Source organism: Syngnathus floridae, chromosome 19 (genome assembly GCF_059516105.1).
Source record: "Syngnathus floridae isolate MCC-2025c chromosome 19, RoL_Sflo_1.0, whole genome shotgun sequence".
In the NCBI taxonomy this organism is placed as follows: Eukaryota; Metazoa; Chordata; class Actinopteri; order Syngnathiformes; family Syngnathidae; genus Syngnathus; species Syngnathus floridae.
Window position 1 is genome coordinate 4,005,848 of NC_142431.1, and position 19,060 is coordinate 4,024,907.

A 19,060-nucleotide genomic window follows, 5' to 3' on the forward strand; every position below is an offset into this window, starting at 1 on the left:
AAAGATTTCATAATTATTTTTTGAGAGTACCCTGAAATGTTTTTTTTATGTTGTCTAACACGTCAAAGCAACCAATATTTTTAATCCAAACGAGAATTATGTCTTTATAATTATCAATATAATTACGGTTATTGAATATCCTAATTTTATTATTTCTTCCTAACAATTCGCAGAGGCCTACAATTAACAATTTAGAAGAACAAATTGAAGGACTATTTTTCAAACCATATGTTGTAAAAGTGGCCCATTCTCCCAAATCTTGGAATTTTACAATGAGGAAATCTCCCAACTTCCTGCAGGAGAGGAAACCCCCTGCTTTTGTTCTTCCTTGCCCTCCCCACAGAGAAGCAAAACAATCGATATTTTTCGCTGTTCCACTCAATTTAACTCACTAAGTGTCTTATAAAATGCATTGCTGTTTTTTTGAAAACTTCTTGACCACCACCACTCAAAAGTGTTTTGCATGGGACATTTCCACGAAAAAATAAATCATCATTAAATCCTCTGATTGACTGTGACCAGCCGGTTCGGAGTAGTGATTAAGAACAGGGCGATGGTTTTATCTTTCCTTTGATTTTCTTCAAAACAAAATCAGACGCTGCTCAAGCTTGCTAACTCGACCAGCCTGTTTGTCCGTGTGGGGAAACAGCTCGTGACACAAAGGGGGAAATTTGAAAGGACGAGTAGAGGGAGGCAGCCGAGCAGCTTATTGTCCCGCGCCGCTGAGGATCTAGTCTAACAAAGAGAAACAGTGAGAGAGGAATTCCCCTATGTTCAAACGTTTGCAGATGTTCGCCTGGCCAACCGCTACTGTGCACATCTGGCGAAAGCATCCCGAGGAACCCCCCCCACCACACCACCACCACCACCTTTCCATGGCCGTCTCTCCACCGTGCCTTCTCTATGTCACACTGCCCTCTGCTCTACCCTGGAAAAGCAATTTCGGAACACACATGGCCGCCACTACGCACGAGCCAGTCAGGCGGTCCGACCCGTCAGTCAGCTGCAGTGGATCCGCAGCAGAATAATAGGAAGCCTGAAAAGACCATTATCTTGGCAGCAGTAGGGAGAGATTTGTGCTGAGGGAAAGTTTGGGGGATTTTTACTCACAGCTTCCAAGTAGCTGTGCTACTGGAGGTCAGCGGTAGTCCACTACTCCTGCAGAATGGAGCTTACAAATCCTGCTATTTTGCAGGATATATTCTTGAAGTTGGTTTCCAACAAGTGTAAAGCACAAAGGAAGAAGATGTGATTGAATTGAGTGATTAGGGTATGCCGAAAAATTCTGTCACTTGGTTTGAAGGCCGAGTGACTGTACGGCCGTGGTGCAGCTGGATCACGCTATAAAACTTTTTTTTTTTTTTATTGCTGTCAAGAGACTTTTTGACCATGCAATTTTTTGGTTTGTTTTTCTCTGATGTTCACGTTAGAGTGTTGCTGTTTCAAAGAAGTAAACAAATTTAATGCATATTGTTAGAAATGACATCCATTGGGCAATAGCTGTTCAATATAATCAGCAGCAGTATCTATTGTAATCTATACATTATGGATAGTAGTCTTTAATTGGATCTGATTTATTTTAGTTGATTTTATTTCAAGTACATTATATTTCTAATGCAGTATTTTTTGCAGAAATTTGAATTTGCATATCCTATTTTATACTTTTTACCTTATGTCATGTCAAATCCATGCATAAATAAATATATAAAAGTACATTTTATTTCTAATGCAGTATTCTTTGGCGATATTTTGAATTTGCATATCCTATTTTAGAACTTTTTTCCTTATGTCATGTCAAATCCATGCATAAATAAATAAATAAATAAATAAATAAATAAATAAATTAGGTTAGTTTTCAGTGAATAGATTTCAGCCAAGGTCTGGACTCTGTTCTTTTTCTAAAGGCATCTTCAAAATAAGCTATTTTTTAATTTATCTGTATGATAATGCACAAATGCACTTTTTTGTTCAATGTACTTTTCATTGCAATGCATCAAGTCATAATTTCCCTTTTTTTGTGTGTCTCTTCTTATCATACACTATAAATCTGACTTGCAAAATACACCGAGCCAAATATCATATAATCAAGGACAAAAACAAGGTTATCATGGGTGTTACTGGGTGTCACCTGGATTGCTTGTTGTTCACCTTTCCATAATAAGTCACCCATGCAAATCGGTCAGACTTGTTTGTAGTCGTTCAGGCGCTGCGCACAGGCGAGAAGTGCACAAACGTGCACACACACACAATAGCGGGAAATTCCCAACAAAAATTCCGCCCGAGCAGCATGAGGACATTCCTGTGTTTTTCAGAACGTCTCGTTGCTGAAATGAAAGTCACATATACTGCCATGAAGCCTTTTTCAAGGTCTTAAGTACCCTCAAGCTAGCAATAAATCTCCCCTGCCTTGCGGATATTGGAAGTAAGATTAAATTTCCTGACAGCACTTTGGAAACATGGTAAGCATGAAGGAACAAGTAGAAATAACGAGGGAATTTAGGTGTTAACACAAAATAAAATCCCACCCATTAACTGCTTTTAAATCCTTAAATCAAATTGTAGTCCTTCCAGAAAACTTTATCAGCTGTTGAATTCTTGAGACGTTTTGTCACTCCAAATTCCCCCAACATTCTCTACGATGACATCACCACTCAAAGTCAGTCTTTATTTATTATCCTTTTTTTGACATTGACATAACAAATACGATCCATGAGAACATTTTTTCCATCCGGGGACAGTGCGAACATGCGATTAATGAATGCAAAAAGTGTTTGACGAAGAAGGGGGGGGGGGATTTTTATAGGCGTACAGTAGTGTGTCAAACATGAGTCATTCTGTTTCGGTCGCCATTATGTACCACAAGCATGTCTCATTGCAGTCACCATTCATGCTTGCCTTGTATTTAGTCATACAGTGGAATCATTGTGCTTTTTGGGATACACTCTATCATGTTGGTTTGATGCATCACTTTGATTATTTATTACAAGTACAGTTGATTTGTCACAGTTGGCATGGCTACAATATTTCTTCTTTTTTAAAGCCATTGGATTACAGACTTTGCGATTTGGTTACACCAGGAAATACTGACTCCTATAATTATGAGCTGGGATAAAGTTTTTGAAGCCTCGAAGTTCCCTTTCGGGGAACTGGAGTGGTCTGCTGGTTAGATCTTGGATAGGAGAAGAGAGGATAGATGATTAAATCAAGTTTATTTCACGCCTTTTAATTAAAAGGGCTTTTTCGTTGAAAATCCCCATCGATGCAAGGGGGAAAATTCCCAGACAGCATTTTTTTGGGAGATTAAGTTTTTGGTGAAAATAATTGGATTGCACTATGTCAATGATTCGAAGACTGTTATTAAAAGATTCGCATTAGTCTACCACATGTTTTGATCATCTCATGTACCACAATGAGAAAAGGGAATGAGGTCATGCTTACTAAGCTCACCAGTTTAATTTATGTTAAATAGATTTGAAGTTTGAAAAGACAATGATAGTGTTGCCCTTTGCTGACAATAATTTTTTCCTTTATTTTCAAATGAAATGAAATAAAGTTGACATTTCAGTCGTTGACTGATTCTAATTCTGGCAAATCAAAACAACCGGACGACTCAAACACTTAAATGCACGTGTGGCATTTTGTGAAACTTCAGTCATCATGACTGCTGTTTGTGTCGAGTGCATGTGTTTGACTCTCCAGTTTATGTCCCACTGCCAAAGTTTAAATGCTCCATTTTATGAAGGAAATTCCTTTGAATGAAATGTTGTGGTTTATGTCTTTTGCAAAGGCAAAAGGCACAGTTACGTGGATTCGGACTCAAGTATTGCCAAATGAAGCATTTCGGTTGGAAACAAAACAAAAGGATTTGCTCACATACATTTGAAGAGTCTTGATGAAAGTTTTAATTTGAAGCTTTAACGTCACATAAAGGATGCATATTATTCACACACCCCTCCACACACACACACACACACAATTTTGCAATTTTGAAGTTATCATATGTACAAATACAAAACAATAAAAACAATATGCATTTTCTGGATGATATCTAAACTTTGGGAGATTCCAAATGCCTAATTCCAGTAATGTCTCATGTTTGGCTTATGTGAATTTTGCATAATGATTTAAAAAAACTATGTCACAGTTGTAAAGTCATAATATTATGGCCCCAAATGGATAAAACTACATGGAAAAAACAGTAAGTACTGCATAATTGTCATATTTCTACCACAGTGTGTAAAATACTTGATTTTATCTTATCTATTATCGATTTTATATAGTATCTTCACTAGCCTGGTTATGTCAGGAGGAGAACAACAAGTCATTGCAACACACCATGAAGTGACATTGCAGCCATATGTGTGCTTGCAACATGACAAACCACGAGCTGAGTTAAAAAAAAAAAAAAAAGAAGCATACTGTTCCTTGTATTTGTGTCAAGGGTAAAGGAAGCAAGTATAGAATTGTTTCCAGCATGTCTGCTATTTTTTTTTGCAGTCTTTCTTACTGTGTAGTTTGCGTGGCTCTGAAAAACTTTACTTTCTGGTATTCATTTGCATAAGAATTATTTCAAGCTTTTAACAGTGAATGCACTTATAGTATGGAAATACAGTAAATGGAACAAAATATGCTGTAACATTTGAGGTTTTGTGCCTGGATTGCACCTGTGACAGCGAAACTGAGGGCCACACAAGATGACTCGGGGGTGGGGGGTCTTTCACACACAAAGTGGAAACACTTCATAAACATGAATGAGAGATGCTTTCGGAGAGTAAGGTCAGAAGTAAAGGAGGCCAAAGAGATACCATGTGTGGAAAATAAAGAGTCAACATAGTGGCAGAAGCATGGGTGGAGGGGGTTCACTGTTTAGGTCATGAAATTCCATTCATGAGTAGAAATAAAATACATTCTTGAAAATCTGTCTTTATATGCATGGTTGAATGATGGAATAGAAAAAAAAACATCTCTTTTCACTGTAATCATAAACTGTTAATAGTTCTGTGTTTATGCCATACATCCCTGATCAAAAGTTATGTAAAAGATAATAAATAATAGTTAAGCTGCATAGCTGCAATGGTCAAGAAACCTTTTGCATACATGTGGAAAAAAAAGTAACCAATAAAAAGGAAGTAAAACAGGCCCCTGGAATATGTCGATGGTCATTTATTATCTATTTTATTTTGTTATCTGTACATGAAGTTTCTTAAGAAACCCACAATTTAGGTCAATTAAACTTCATTACAAACTTGGGTTATGTTTGAATGTCAGAATTATTTTTTATATTGGATAATGTGGTTTTTCTCTGTTATACCTAGTTATCATAAAAATACTTTTTATTTTAATACATGAGTATACTTATAGTATTATCTATACACGCAAAGAGCTCATGGTTTCCATGGAAACGGCAGTAACCTTTCACACCGGATGTACTTTTAGCCTAGCCGCACAACTTCCGGGTTGAAACACCGTAGCCGCTTGCATATTTTTTTTAGGACGAACACCTCGGCCAAGTTTACCTTGGAAAATGTCCCGAGGCTCAAGTGCAGGGTTTGATCGCCACATTACCATCTTCTCTCCTGAAGGAAGGCTTTATCAAGTCGGTCAGTATGTGTATTATTTTAAACGATAGCCGGCGTGTTAGCCAGTCTGCTAAATGCGCTGTCATGGTTTGGTTAGCTCCTCTTCATAGCTCGCAAATAAGGCATTACTGCAGCGAAAATAATCAAAATGTATTATATTAATCCATATGTAGTTCGTTTATGTTGCCGGAGATATGTTTTGACATCTTAAACATTCTTAAATCGGTCAGCGTGAACCAGCAGTTTAGCAATGAGCTAACATTAGCGTGTCACTGACTAATTCATTGTTGTTGTACTTTTGCTGTAACAGAGGGCTACTATGAAACATTGTTGCTATCATTATTAAATTAACTAAATTTTTATTGATTAGTGTAGATTTGGGGTGAATGGCAAAGCTTTTCTAAACTGAAGAAATTCGAAAGTGAAAGTGTAGCAATTTTGCATGCATGGAATGTATTTTTTTTCCAAAGAAGCCATAAGAAGTTATGTATTATACTAAAGCCCTGCCCAAAGTTTAGTCATCGTTGCTGATGCATATCACAAAGATAATCCTTAAAGGAAGAAGGAATACAGTACTCCCCTTTGTGTAATTAAAATTTTGTCACAGTCGACTTTTGCCCTGCTATTTACACAAACCCTTTCAGAACAACTGTCTCTCAAGCATAACATCAATCTTTTTCCCATTTGCAGAATATGCATTCAAGGCCATCAATCAAGGTGGACTCACATCTGTCGCCGTCCGTGGGAAGGACTGTGCCGTTGTTGTCACACAGAAAAAAGTACCGGTGAGTGTGTATCAGTTCATTTGCCTAGCTTGGATGTTAACAAAGTTCTATAGATCATCAATAACTTTTTTTTTTTTCTCTTAAACAGGACAAGCTTCTGGATTCGGCCACAGTGACCCACCTTTTCAGAATAACAGATAACATTGGATGTGTAATGTCCGGAATGACAGGTAAACAATGACACCAAAATGATCAACAACACATTTCACCTTATTTACCCCCACCCCTCCCTCCTGAATAGCTGACAGCAAGTCCCAAGTCCAGCGCGCCCGCTACGAGGCAGCCAACTGGCAGTACAAGTATGGCTATGAGATCCCAGTGGACATGCTTTGTAAAAGAATTGCAGACATCTCTCAAGTCTACACGCAGAATGCTGAGATGCGACCACTGGGCTGCTGTAAGTACATATAAAAATCAGTCAGAAATTCAAATAGTTTGACGCTGTGCCTGAAAACACCGCTGGGTGTGTCCTCCACTTAACCAACTTGCCAGCGATAACTTGCCAATAAATTAAACAAAGGAGAAACTTGACATTATCCGTGAACAACAAACCGATGAGGTAAATCATTAAAGGTTGCACTTCTATGGAGCAACTTCCTCAGTAACTGGGAAATAACAGAAGTTAATTATGTAATTAAATAATCACAATTATTATAATTACTTAATGGCTTTAGTTACTTTTGATGCAATGTTTACAGTTTTTTGTTTTTTTAAGGCTGTTTAAGATCACTTTTCAATAAAGAGGTTCAGCTTTACACAGCAGAAGGCTTAAGTGCACAAAGCCCGACCCAGCACAACAAAGAGCGGGCTTGTAATTGATCCAGTTTGTTGTAGAAGACACCCTGGGGCTCTCTTCCTGGAGCTCGTCGTTAAATATTTCAAAGTCAAGAGCGTCGTTGTACCCGCAGGTATGATTGTGATCGGTGTAGACGCGGAATGCGGTCCCCAGGTCTACAAATGTGACCCAGCTGGCTACTATTGTGGCTTCAAAGCCACTGCCGCTGGGGTGAAGCAAACGGAAGCCACCAGCTTCCTGGAGAAGAAGGTGAAAAAGAAATTGGATTGGACCTTTGAGCAAACTATCGAGGTAAAGAATGCAAAATCTTCCCATCACTTATCCTATAAATTATTGGAAATTAATTACGAAATCCCCTTCATGCTTTTTTTCTAGACGGCTATTTCCTGTCTGTCAACTGTGCTCTCCATTGACTTCAAGCCTTCTGAGCTTGAGGTGGGCGTGGTCACAACACAAGATCACAAATTCAGGTAAAGGTGGCTCAATATGTTTCTCAAATAATAACCAAAAAAGGAAAGACATTTTTAAAGGGCATCATTCCTTGTTAAGGAGATGGTTTTTTTAGATGGTGAGGGTGGATCTTGAAACAGGTAGTGAGATTACGTAATAAAGAAAGGTCATTGTTTGTGATTTAATCCCCTTGCCATGTGTGGAATTTACATGGGTGAATTTATAACGGGGTGACGTCATAGAAGAAAACTATTTCCTCAAGGTGAAACTCAAATGCCATGACATAATGAATTTAAGGCCATTTGATCAAAAACTCAAAAGTAATTTCTGCAAAAATGACAGGAACAAAAAAATAGCTCAGTCTATTTTGTTCTTTCCAGGATTTTGACAGAGGGTGAAGTGGATATTCACCTGATGGCCCTGGCCGAGCGAGACTGAGCGAGAAAACAAATTGACCCCTGTTAGAATTTAATTAGAGCATGATACAGTTCTTACATAAAAACTGACGTTCTATTTGTTTGCTGTACATTTCCCCCCTTCTGATACATTCAACAATAAAAAAAAAAACGTTTTGGAGTAAAAAAAACAAAACTTTTGCATTTGTTTTTATCTTCATGCAAGCTGTTTAAATACTAAGTTTTCTAAAGAGACACTCATGTGACTGCATCCGGTTTCATCAGAACTGCTTTTATGTGTCAAATTTAGAAGTCGTAGACGGCTGTAAAATAAGCGGCGCACAACTTCACTTCCTGTTGTAGAACTTGAAAAGCACCAGATCACATGACTCACCAAAGTACTCGAGAATCATTTTTGGGTGGGTTATTTTTTGGTTACGAGCAGATTTGACCTTATTTTGTCAATGTGCTTTAATTTGTACAAGCCTGAGAGATTTTAAAAATGGTTCATTAGTGATCACTGATTATTTTTGCTAGAAAAAAAAGTGCTCAGAACTACCACAAAATTGATTTAAAAAAAAAAAAGCAATTTCAGCTGATTTTTTTTGGCTTGTGGGAATTTGCTACATTGTGTGCAATCATGTATTTTGGGAACAACAACCATGTGAGCTGTCATCATTCACTCTTAAAAATGACATCACATTCACTCAGTCCAGTTTCTATCAGTCATCAAATAATTTATCATCTGCCCCTCCTATCTGTGAATCACAAATCAAAACTATAAATCCCCTCTCAGATGTCATGTTTTCCTAAATCAAGGAATCATTTTTCGGAGCTCCCCTGTCATGTGGAATCAAATGTGCTTTTAAAAGGAAGCAGATGAGTCCCTGGAAAAACCCGTCAAGTCCCCGGGCGTCTTTATATGGCGTCCTAAATGTTTACAGCCCAGGGGACAATTACATGCTAATCGTTCGGGGATCTTGGGTAACGGCAGTTTTCGTAGTTGGACCGGTTGATCAAGGTCATTCTAAAAAAAAAAAAAAAATCTGATGACTAGGATTGGGATGGACTGTACTTTCCAGAAACGCTTCCTGCTCACTGTGACTAAGCAACACTTAAAAAAAAAAAAAAGTACCTTCAGTTCCTTGTGTTGCGCTATCGATTCACTGGAATATTCAGCACATTATGTTCTAAGTGTGCCGCCATGGGAGTTTTTTTTTTTTTAAGTGTGACTCACACACTGTGACCTCGCCCCATTCAAGAAAATCCCAGACTTGTTTCACCGGGCTGGTTGGGATCATTTTTAGTCCGTGTGTGTCTGAATTTCAAAGTGTGGCTCATAATTCTCAACCCTGTCAGTTTATGTGTCGTGACTAAGTGTGGTCGTGTTCCAGTAAAAAAAAAAAAAAAAGCCTCACACAGAAGGGATCTGTAATTCATTTCTTCATAAGGTTCTTTTTATTTTCCATATTATTTCAATGAGTGTTTCATTTCAGAACATATTTACAGGTACAAAAATAATATCTCTCTATTTACAATTTACTACAAATGACCAGTCTGGTATATTCACATCATTGTGTCCTCATACAGTATATCAGGGGGGGGGGGACACATGGACATCTATCTCGCTGTGTGTTCTTGGCGTCGAGTCCTATTTTCTGGATCGAACTGGACCAGAGCGGATACCGTCTTCCTTCTTGTGATCCCGGGGCCAGCACTGACGTCCTTTCTTTGGGCCGTGGTCCGATGACCCGGCAGCAGCTCTTTTGACACCACCAGTGGCGGGAATTCATTGGACTTTACTTCCCAAATGTGATGTCATCATAAAGCTGCAAAAAAAAAAGTCAAAATTTATTTACAACCTTGACTCTAATGCTTGCTATGCGAGCAGATTTGATAAAAACTGACCTCCTCCTCTGTCAAGTCCATATCTTCCATATCGCTTTCATCTGATTCGCTTTCGGGCAAGGCCCTCAGGTCCTGTGCCGTCTTCTCATACAGTTGACGGCGTATGTCGTCATTTTGCCTCCCGTAGGTTAGGTGGTAGGGTGTGAAACCGCCGTAATTCAGGCAATTAACATCGGCGCCGAGGTCAAGGAGGCGACGGACCAGTGCTGGGTTCTGGACATCCACAGCGAGATGGAGAGCTGTCCTACCACTGCATTGTTCCTATAAAAATCAAATCAAAGTTGACTAAATTGCTCCAAACCAAATTGGTGGTTGTAAATCGAATTTAAATGACACCAACCTGTCCATTTATATCTGCGCCCAACCCGACGAGATTCTCCACTAATGAAATGTAGCCGTGAATCGACGCGATGTGAAGACAGTTTTGTCCTAGGAGGCAAAAATAAAATCAGTTCACAACCCAAGCGGAACACAAAAAATATTTGCCTTGATTCTGAACTTACCATTATAGTTAGGGAAGGAGATGATGGAACCGGTGTGGCGCTGGTTCGTCTGGGTGATGACACCGAAGCAGGCGAGGGAGCCTCTCTTGCAGGCTATGTGCAACGCCGTGTTCCCGCAATCATCAGCCAATCTCGGGTCACATCCCGCTTTTAGGAGCTTCTCCACCAACTGGGGTTGTTCTGTGATCACCGCTAGATGCAACGCCGTCTGTCGAGAACATTTGCGTTATTACGCTGACTTCAACCACAAAAGTGTGATTTTTAAGATTTATTGACTAGTACCTGTCTTTGGTGGTTTTGTGCATTCAGGAAGGGATGATTGTGGGACAATTTGATCATCTGTTGGGCTCGATCAGAAGCTTCGTGAATGATGGCCAAGTGGAGAAGCCTGTGAGGGGAAAAAAATGAGTTAACGGGATGCTCAGAGGAAGCTTGGGTGAAATTATAAGGAAGAACGTCTGTGCAATAGGAACGTTTCGCAAGAGTGGACTTTTGTCGGGTTGTTTCCACCAGTTGTGGCTTGACACATCTGATGCTTTATCAGTTACTGGCACCGGGCCAGGGACTTTCCTGAGCCCGCAGAGCTCAATTTAAGCACCGCCCAGATTGCGCACCCAGCCAAAAGTAAACGCGTACACATTTTTACTCTTATAATTCGTGCAAGTTTTCATGCATATTATTCTATTAATAGGGAATGCAAAAAAATAATAATTGCATGTATCGCTTTGCTTATGCAAGACTCGCGTTTGCAAACGCTTCCATGAAATTATTAATAAAAAAATGATTAAAAAAAAAACACTTACGTGTCTCCGTCCTCGGTCACAATTCCTCTCCAAGGCTCATAGTCGTGAACGAGCTCTTCATTCATGCCTAAGTTCTCCAAGTCGTTCACCAGCTCGTCCTCCTTTAACGATTCCAGGCCGCTGTCCAAGCGATCGTCTTGGCAGGGTAAGGCTTTCTCATGTTTATGATCGAGGTCGTTATAATCCGTACGATCGTTGCGAGATACTCCGTGGACGTCCATGATGGCTGTCACGAGACAAGTAACGAGCGTACAGTCCAAAAGTCCGAAAGAAGTGTGGCGTGAAGAGAGCGAGCGCACTGGGTTTTTGTCAGCCTGGCTGGGTGGAGCCTCTGTGGGGATTTCCAATTGACTTATCTAAGGCAGGGAAATCACACAGGCATGGCTGTGCTTTTGTGAGAAAAAAATTCCCCCCTCCTCAAGCCTAAAGTCAAAATGAAAACTTGTAGTTTCCTATTAGACACCGACAGGATGTTTAATCGATCTAAGGGGATGTTTGATTGTCAATGGGGGTCATGAATGAGATGGGGACAATCTCTTTTTAGGCTCTTCAAGAATTCCCTTTAGCTTGGGTAAATTGGGGCTTTTTTTCCACTCTGTATTATTTGCATTGAGTCACTTTGGGGTTATTATTTGACAATATTTTAAATGTTATATGTATTTAAAAAAAAAAAAAATCCCAATTAAATGCACTCACATGTGTTTGCCAGTTTGTGTGCTTTGGCATCAAGTTGCATTTTACTTCCACTGATTTTTATAAAATATGAAAAATAAGCTTCTATTTTCCTCTATAGACATGAAGATCTGCATGAAATGTTTTAATTTAATTTTCTAGGGTTTTTTTTTTATTCCTGTCTTTCATCTTCAGCATTTTTTTAAAATAATAATCACAGTAGTATTATGGTTGCAGGATCTATTTGTGTAAAACGTGCAATAAAATAATATTAAATTAAAAAGTTATGTTTAATAGTTTGGTCGTGTACGAGGTGTGCAGAAAAAGCTTCTGTACTAGATAGACACAATATGCTAATGTATTTAATAAACTAATTACTCCAAGCATGGATTGTTAAATTTGCTTTTTATTTAACATCTGCCTTTTAATTTCAAATATACAATTCTAATTCATTAACAAAATAGCTTTTCAAAACTCCCCCCTGCGTCTGCATAATGTCTGCAGAGGTGGGTGGAAAATTCTCAAGTTTGTACAGTGCAAGTCTTGTGAAACCAACACTTCATTTCATGTGCCACAAGAGGATGTCTGGGACTTGCCTTTATTTGTAAATGTTACCATGCACTGCAGCTTTTGAATTTTGTGTAGGCTAATTCACACATTTTACACAATTTGCCCTGGGATTTTTTTTTTGTATTGATGCTTTGTTACAGAAACTTTCGAGAATGGAAATTTGATGGATCCCCGTAGAGTTGCTCTACCTGTCTCTTGCCAACTGCTTTGTTGTTACCGGGGATTTACCTATGCTAACATAGCAGCGGTATCTAAGCACAGGGAGTTCTACCCAACAAACACACCCAGTATATTTGAGTGCGAGTCACGTCAGGGAAATGCCACTCACAATCATGCACGCAATCTCCTCCTTTGGCATTCCAAGCAATCTTCAATCTTTGCCAAATGTTGCAACAAAGGAACTAAGAACATCCTGTCCCCTGTCACTTGAGCTCGTTTAACCCCAATAAAACATTCCAACCAGAACTGCTGTTGACACAAAACGGGACTTCCACTCACATCTTTGGAGGTTTAAAGTTGCACAGCCAAGTACTTTTGCTGTGTGTTTACGCTTGGTTGCCATGGTCACCGAGGGTGAGTTTCAATTGAAATACATTGTGCGTCAGCAAAAACCCACATGTCTGGGCATCACAACTGTCTTTACGCCTGATATCATCTCATGTGCACATCATGAAACCTTTGTTAACAACTAACCTTTGGCATATTTTCTCTGTCATGCATGAATGAGGGTTCATAGTTCCTATTTGGTGGTAACACTACCCATTTTTGAGTTAGAAAACGTCATTATTATATTACTTTTATTTTACTATGATACATTTTTGCTCATTTGTTATCTTTTGCAGGCTGGCCTCGCTCTCTCCCTCCATTCTCCAATTTCATTGTTAGAATAGACATTTTTCCAAGCCAGACTGTGTTACTGTTATGTTTGTGCTACTCTCCTGGATGCTATTTTAATCCAGCATCTGAGATTATTCTCATGGTTGTCCACACAACTTTACTTGTTTGAGACAAATTTAGGATTGTGAAAGATCAGACTTTCTGCTTGCACATTAGAGTCCTACACATATTAGACAGCAAAGTTTCCCTGACCTTCATGCAATGAAAATGGATCACAATAGCAGACACAACATGGAAATTGTGGGGTAGTGTGGCAAACCACAATCAAATGACAAAATTGTTTTGCTCTATCAAAAGTGGTTGTTTGTTATTTGTTTTGTCTGTTAGCGTACGCATATCGACGTAAATGCTTGCACAAATGTGGTTTCCAACTGCTGATGATGACGTCATGGGTGCCTTCCTTCACCAGTGTTGGCACAGTTAAACCTTTTTTTTGTTACAGTATAATTTTATCTGTATGCAATATTTTCTTTTTTCCCCCTTCAAATTTTTATTCAAATTACGTTAAATGCATAATCAAGATATGTTGTGACATCAACTGAGTCAAACATAAATCGAGGTGCGTTCTCACAACCTTGACAGCATGTGAAACTACAAATCCCAGAACACACCTCGTTCCTGCTATTTCCGCATTACCAACATTTGATTGGACAGTCTTGAGTAAAACCTCTTCTCATTGGCCAACGGGAGCCATGTTTGCGTTCCCAGCTGTCTTGGTGCGGTGTAGCTAACCGGTTAGCCAACTGAATTACAACATCGCTTCTCACTGGTGTTGGAACTAACAAGAAGATTTGCAACGGCGTTACAATAAATCCATTTTACGTCGTAATGCCGGTTCACTCCCGGGAAAAGAAAGAAAGTAACCACGAGGAAATGGAGGTGGACTTTCCGGAGCAAGACGGTAGCAGCACTGACGAGGAGGACACAGTTAGCACGTCGGTGTCTGAAGATGGAGACAGCTCGGGTAGGAGAACAGGCCTAAAATTATCCTACTGTTAAATTCACTCAATACTATCCTCATTAATGTAGCATTTAGCCCTTGAGTTCGAAATCTGTTTAAATCCTTATTATTAAAATATCCAAAATCATGTCCTTCGCATGTGACCAGAGATGGATGATGAAGATTGTGAGAGGAGAAGGATGGAGTGCCTGGACGAGATGACCACTCTGGAGAAACAGTTCACAGATTTGAAGGAGCAGTAAGTCTCCTCTCTCTCAATGTCAGGAATGACTTGAGGACACAAAACCATATTATTCCATTTATTATTTTTGCACTGTGCACACAACGCTTCTGTTTCTTATCCTGCTACTTTTCAAATGTTCTCTAGATTGTATAAGGAACGTCTAAGCCAGGTGGATGTGAAGTTGCAGGAAGTGATGGCAGGATGTGCTCAGGAATATCTGGAACCTTTAGCCAACCTGCAAGAGAACATGCAGATCAGAACCAAAGTGGCAGGTATGACTTTGTTGACATGCACTGAAGCCTTGAGCAATCAATTTTTCCAAGGCAAAATATGAAATAAGTAAAAAAAAAACAATGTTGATGACACGTTACCTTTTGCTCATGCTCATTTATACCAATTACTCCAGATATTGGTCCAACAAATACTGCCGGTCGGAACTGAACATGAAAATTTTTGTAAATGCAGATGTAGTCTGGGTTGAACATTTGTATTTGATTGCATTAGATCAAATTGCCCATTTGAACTTTAGTTAATGTGGTGCTTTTGTTTTTAAATCAGTACAGTTTGTGCACAAACGAACGGTATGGGCTCATTTTGAGCAGATAGGGGGGTGGGTGAACTCTGGATGACCTATAAAATAATCTTTTATAACTAAAAAAACCGTTGCAGAACAAACGAAAATCACAGTACAAACAAAGCCTTTTCCTTAAATTTTGCGTGGGGTGGGGGGCCAGCTTCACGAAAGGTTATTAACTACCATGAAAAGGAATTCTAAAACCATTTTATTTCTACCAACAGTATATGTTCTACTTCTTCCTCAGAAATACTGTATTTCTTTGCACGTTAATATATCTCTCTGATTCATAACTTCTGATTTGATTTGGTGCAGGCATCTATAAAGAACTGTGCTTGGAATCGGTGAAGAACAAGTACGACTGTGAGATCCAGGCAGCCTGCCAGCATTGGGAGGTAAGAAAAAAAAAAGTTGACAGAAATGAGGCAATTTATGTCATTTTGTAATCCAGGATGAATGCCTTTTCCCTCGCAGTGTCTGTGGAAACAAATGAATACTTTGGATGTGTTAACAAATGTGTTTCCCCAGAGTGAAAAGCTGCTGCTGTTTGACACAGTGCAGAGCGAGCTGGAGGAGAAGATAAGACGACTGGAGGAAGATAGACACAGTATTGACATCACCTCAGGTACAAAGGCGGCCATAAAAATGTGCAAAAAGCAACTAAGTATTGGGATTTGTAGTAGCCATGTCACCAGGATGAATGAAAGTGAAGGAGAAAAGTAGCGGCCCTGGGATTGAACCCTGTGGTGCCCCCCAAAAAGTAGTTCCTTCTGCCACATATGATCTAAACCAATCCAGAGCACAATGATTTATGACCAGAGGGTGCAAGTAAAATTGAATTCTTTTTTTTTGTATGGAAATATTGTTCCTTCCCGCATAAGAATAATTTGTGACATTTTTGTGGTTGGTCATGAGGGGGTCTGGTTCACGATCGATGTTCTCAAAGATGTTGTGGAGGTTGAGGTCCCTTGACATTGCTCCGCACCAAACTCCTCCAACCATTGCGGACTTTTGTTTTGTGAACATGAAATGGCCTTCCCCTAAACTTTCCCCACAAAGCTGGAAGCGTTGGGATATTTCCAAAGCTCTGATTTTAAGTGGAACTGAAGAGTCCAACCGCTGATCGTTTATTTCACTGGTTGGAGATATTTGTCTTCATAGTGCATCGTGGCCAAAAAGTCTCGGCTCTAATCCGTCCTCTTGGATTTTCCAGAGTTGTGGAATGATGGCCTGCATTCCCGGAAAAACAAGAAGAAAGACCCATTCTGCCCCATCAAGAAGAAGAAGCCTGTCGTTGTCTCTGATATCCTTTTCCATCATCTCACCACTCGACCTCCTTTTCTGCTACGTCGCCTCGCATTTCTTTAACAGCTTTTCCCACGGCCTTATATCGTTTACATGCTGCAAGATCTGGATATTCTGGAAGACTGGACCGCAATCAGAAAAGTAATCATTTGAAAAGTAACTCGGGAGTGACTATCGAGATATGTGACGTGTCGTTTGTTCTCAGGCCATGGCGTCTCTCGGGCCGCATAGGGTGAAGGCGGAAGGTTCGTACTGCACGAGACCATTCGCTACGCTGTGTTTTGCTAAGTCCTTACTTTATTAATATTTCCTACCATTTCTCTCCTCGTCCAAATTTGACCAGTCAAGACCGAACGACACCAGCATGTCGCACGATCCGAAGATGGCCGTCTTTTCTACGACAGCCAGTGGTACTGCAGGGGGCAGGCCATCTGTATCAACAGGAAAGATGAAGTCCCCACCAGGTATGTGTGCAAGGGTTGCCTCTTTGGGAATTTCACAACACCTTGGCTTACTCAATGCGAAATAGGGAGGGGCTGCTTGATGTTCTGACTGAGCCCATTTGAGACTTGCGAGGAATTACCACACGCCTTTTTTAATTGTTCATCGATGTTTCATACCGTTTTCATGCCGGTTTCTTCTCCTCACACAGCGCTATCATCACCACCATCAACAATGACGAGGTGTGGTTCAAACGACTGGATGGCACCAAGTCCAAGCTGTACATCTCGCAGTTGCAGAAAGGCAAATACACCATCAAACACTCGTGAAGACAAAAGAAAGCCTGTTCAGAGATTTCCACACGGCGCCCGCTTATGCTGTTGCATATGTCCTTCAAATGCGTTCACAACTCACCTCCCCTCTGTTTATGTTCCCTGAAAGAGGCCATTCCAATGATCTCTCTGAATGTGCGCCAATGTCCAAAAAAGGGGAACGAGGCTAAGCACTGCTACAAAGGCAGGTAAAGCGCTAGCAGTCTTTAACTGTGACGCATGGAGCTTTGTGAGATGAAACAAAGCCTTGGCATTCACAACTACACAGCGAGCCTCGCTGTGGGCTGTCGCAACAACTCCTAAAGGACCGGAAGAGGGTCCAAACGGGTCCGTTTGCGGTCCTGCTGCAGGCACGGGACGGCGATTCGAGCCTGTTGAATCTTTTTGAAGATAAAATTGCACGCTTTGAGCGCATGCTTGGCGTGCGGACAGAGATTGCGCAAGTGGGAAGCAGTTGTGAGGAACTTAGTCATGCAAGAGAATGTTTTGTTTCCAGGAGCCACTGTTGCAAATATCTCTTTTTTGTTGTCTTTGCAGCACTGAATTATGGTACTGAGCATAGCAAGTGGTTAAAATAAAAAAGGTTCAGGCAGTTTGTTGTATATAGAAGACTGTGTTTTGAGGTTACATCACTGTGATGCTCTGTTCGTAAGCCCAATGATTACCAGGGTTAAAAACTGGGGAGGCTACGTTTAATAAGCTGTGCCGTTTATTTTTAAATGCCTGTTTAAGAAAGACTGAATTTTCCTCCCAAATCCACCAAGATGATTTTTAATCTTGTTTTGTACTTAGAACGCTGGTTTTTTTTGCATACATGGTTCAAAAATATTTTTTTTCACGTAGTGTTAATAGGTGTGTCTCAATATTACATTTATTTTTGAGTTTTAACATTGTTTGACTTATGGATTATTTTGTACATTATTTTGTCTATGTTTTACATTGAAAGAAAATGTCTTGTAGGTCAATGCATGTACAGCTGATTGAATATTTTGTTGCTTTCATCGGATTAAGTCTTTGGAAGCAATCTTCAGGGTTTACCTACACTAGTCCATCTACATATTAATGCAAATAATAATGACATGTTGCCAAAATACCAGAAACAGTTTTATTTAGGATCATTATGCTGATGAATGTCTCTGCATAGCTCAGAAATCAAATGATCAATAAGACTAGCTCACTTGTCTTAAAACACCACTTGCATTATGTTGCAAAAGAATATTGAATACTGTAATTACTCATCGATGGCAATGTCCAGAGAGCATACAAACATGCCCTCATGTACCTGTGAGCAGTTGAACGTCCTAATGGTCACATAAAGTACTAATAAAAGTGTGTTGGGTCTTTATTTCAAATTTAAACATGATTTCCATTGATGCTTCTCTCAAGGTTTATAAAGTTCAAAGAAAAACGATGTATGTGGAGAACAACGTGGTTGTTATATTTATATTGCTGTGATTTCAGTGTGTTCCAGTTGAATTCTAGATAGGTTTATAGGATATAGTGGCTAAATAGCGCCATCTGGTGGTTGGAAAATGCACCATAATAGCAAAAGTTGTTGTCTTGAGTTTGTTTAATGTCTCAAAGAAATATAAACAAAATTGCCATGAATAAGGGTTCTACGTTTTGGTCATTGACTATTATGTTTAGAACTAGATATTAATATGGCAAAATGACTGCATTTATATAGCCTCTTTTTTTTTTAATAATAAAAACTGTTCATAGATAGTATGGCTTAAAAAAAACCAATTCTGATGGTCAAAGGTCACAGGTGTCAAGCTCTAGTCCTCGGGGCCGCATTCCAATATGATTTCCAAGATTCCCTCGTTAAGTGCACCTGCGTGAAAACTTTTAGCTCCTTTTGAACGT

At 39.6% G+C, this 19,060-nt stretch overlaps 3 protein-coding genes across 3 annotated transcripts; 2 read left to right on the forward strand and 1 right to left on the reverse strand.

Annotated features, from left to right (window-relative positions):
- Nucleotides 1–5,416: 5,416 nt before the first annotated feature.
- Nucleotides 5,417–8,201, forward strand: LOC148381717 (proteasome subunit alpha type-6). The gene is made up of 7 exons (XM_088361467.1): nt 5,417–5,600; nt 6,270–6,364; nt 6,453–6,534; nt 6,606–6,761; nt 7,273–7,451; nt 7,536–7,630; nt 7,991–8,201. The coding sequence occupies exons 1-7, from the start codon at nt 5,525–5,527 to the stop codon at nt 8,046–8,048; spliced, it is 741 nt and encodes a 246-aa protein (XP_088217593.1). The 5' UTR covers nt 5,417–5,524; the 3' UTR covers nt 8,049–8,201.
- Nucleotides 8,202–9,440: 1,239 nt separating this feature from the next.
- nfkbiaa (nuclear factor of kappa light polypeptide gene enhancer in B-cells inhibitor, alpha a) lies at nt 9,441–11,518 on the reverse strand. The gene is made up of 6 exons (XM_088361468.1): nt 11,220–11,518; nt 10,699–10,804; nt 10,417–10,624; nt 10,254–10,342; nt 9,914–10,174; nt 9,441–9,834 (listed from the first exon to the last, which is right to left on the reverse strand). The coding sequence occupies exons 1-6, from the start codon at nt 11,438–11,440 to the stop codon at nt 9,805–9,807; spliced, it is 915 nt and encodes a 304-aa protein (XP_088217594.1). The 5' UTR covers nt 11,441–11,518; the 3' UTR covers nt 9,441–9,804.
- Nucleotides 11,519–13,330: 1,812 nt separating this feature from the next.
- brms1lb (BRMS1 like transcriptional repressor b) lies at nt 13,331–18,523 on the forward strand. Its single transcript, XM_088361466.1, has 10 exons — nt 13,331–14,322; nt 14,467–14,557; nt 14,687–14,814; nt 15,432–15,511; nt 15,645–15,741; nt 16,330–16,419; nt 16,498–16,562; nt 16,627–16,666; nt 16,765–16,885; nt 17,074–18,523. The coding sequence occupies exons 1-10, from the start codon at nt 14,187–14,189 to the stop codon at nt 17,189–17,191; spliced, it is 966 nt and encodes a 321-aa protein (XP_088217592.1). The 5' UTR covers nt 13,331–14,186; the 3' UTR covers nt 17,192–18,523.
- Nucleotides 18,524–19,060: the final 537 nt, after the last annotated feature.

Excerpts from the sequence above, each read along its gene's own strand:
- brms1lb (XM_088361466.1), top strand. The coding sequence starts at position 14,187 with ATGCCGGTTCACTCCCGGGAAAAGAAAGAAAGTAACCACGAGGAAATG. Across the intron at positions 14,815-15,431 it reads GATCAGAACCAAAGTGGCAG|GCATCTATAAAGAACTGTGC; the intron begins GTATGACTTTGT and ends GATTTGGTGCAG. Across the intron at positions 16,420-16,497 it reads GAAGCCTGTCGTTGTCTCTG|GGCCTTATATCGTTTACATG; the intron begins ATATCCTTTTCC and ends AGCTTTTCCCAC.
- nfkbiaa (XM_088361468.1), bottom strand. The coding sequence starts at position 11,440 with ATGGACGTCCACGGAGTATCTCGCAACGATCGTACGGATTATAACGAC. Across the intron at positions 10,625-10,698 it reads CACAAAACCACCAAAGACAG|ACGGCGTTGCATCTAGCGGT; the intron begins GTACTAGTCAAT and ends TGTTCTCGACAG. Across the intron at positions 9,835-9,913 it reads TGGACTTGACAGAGGAGGAG|CTTTATGATGACATCACATT; the intron begins GTCAGTTTTTAT and ends TTTTTTTTGCAG.
- LOC148381717 (XM_088361467.1), top strand. The coding sequence starts at position 5,525 with ATGTCCCGAGGCTCAAGTGCAGGGTTTGATCGCCACATTACCATCTTC. Across the intron at positions 6,762-7,272 it reads GATGCGACCACTGGGCTGCT|GTATGATTGTGATCGGTGTA; the intron begins GTAAGTACATAT and ends TTGTACCCGCAG. Across the intron at positions 7,631-7,990 it reads ACACAAGATCACAAATTCAG|GATTTTGACAGAGGGTGAAG; the intron begins GTAAAGGTGGCT and ends TGTTCTTTCCAG.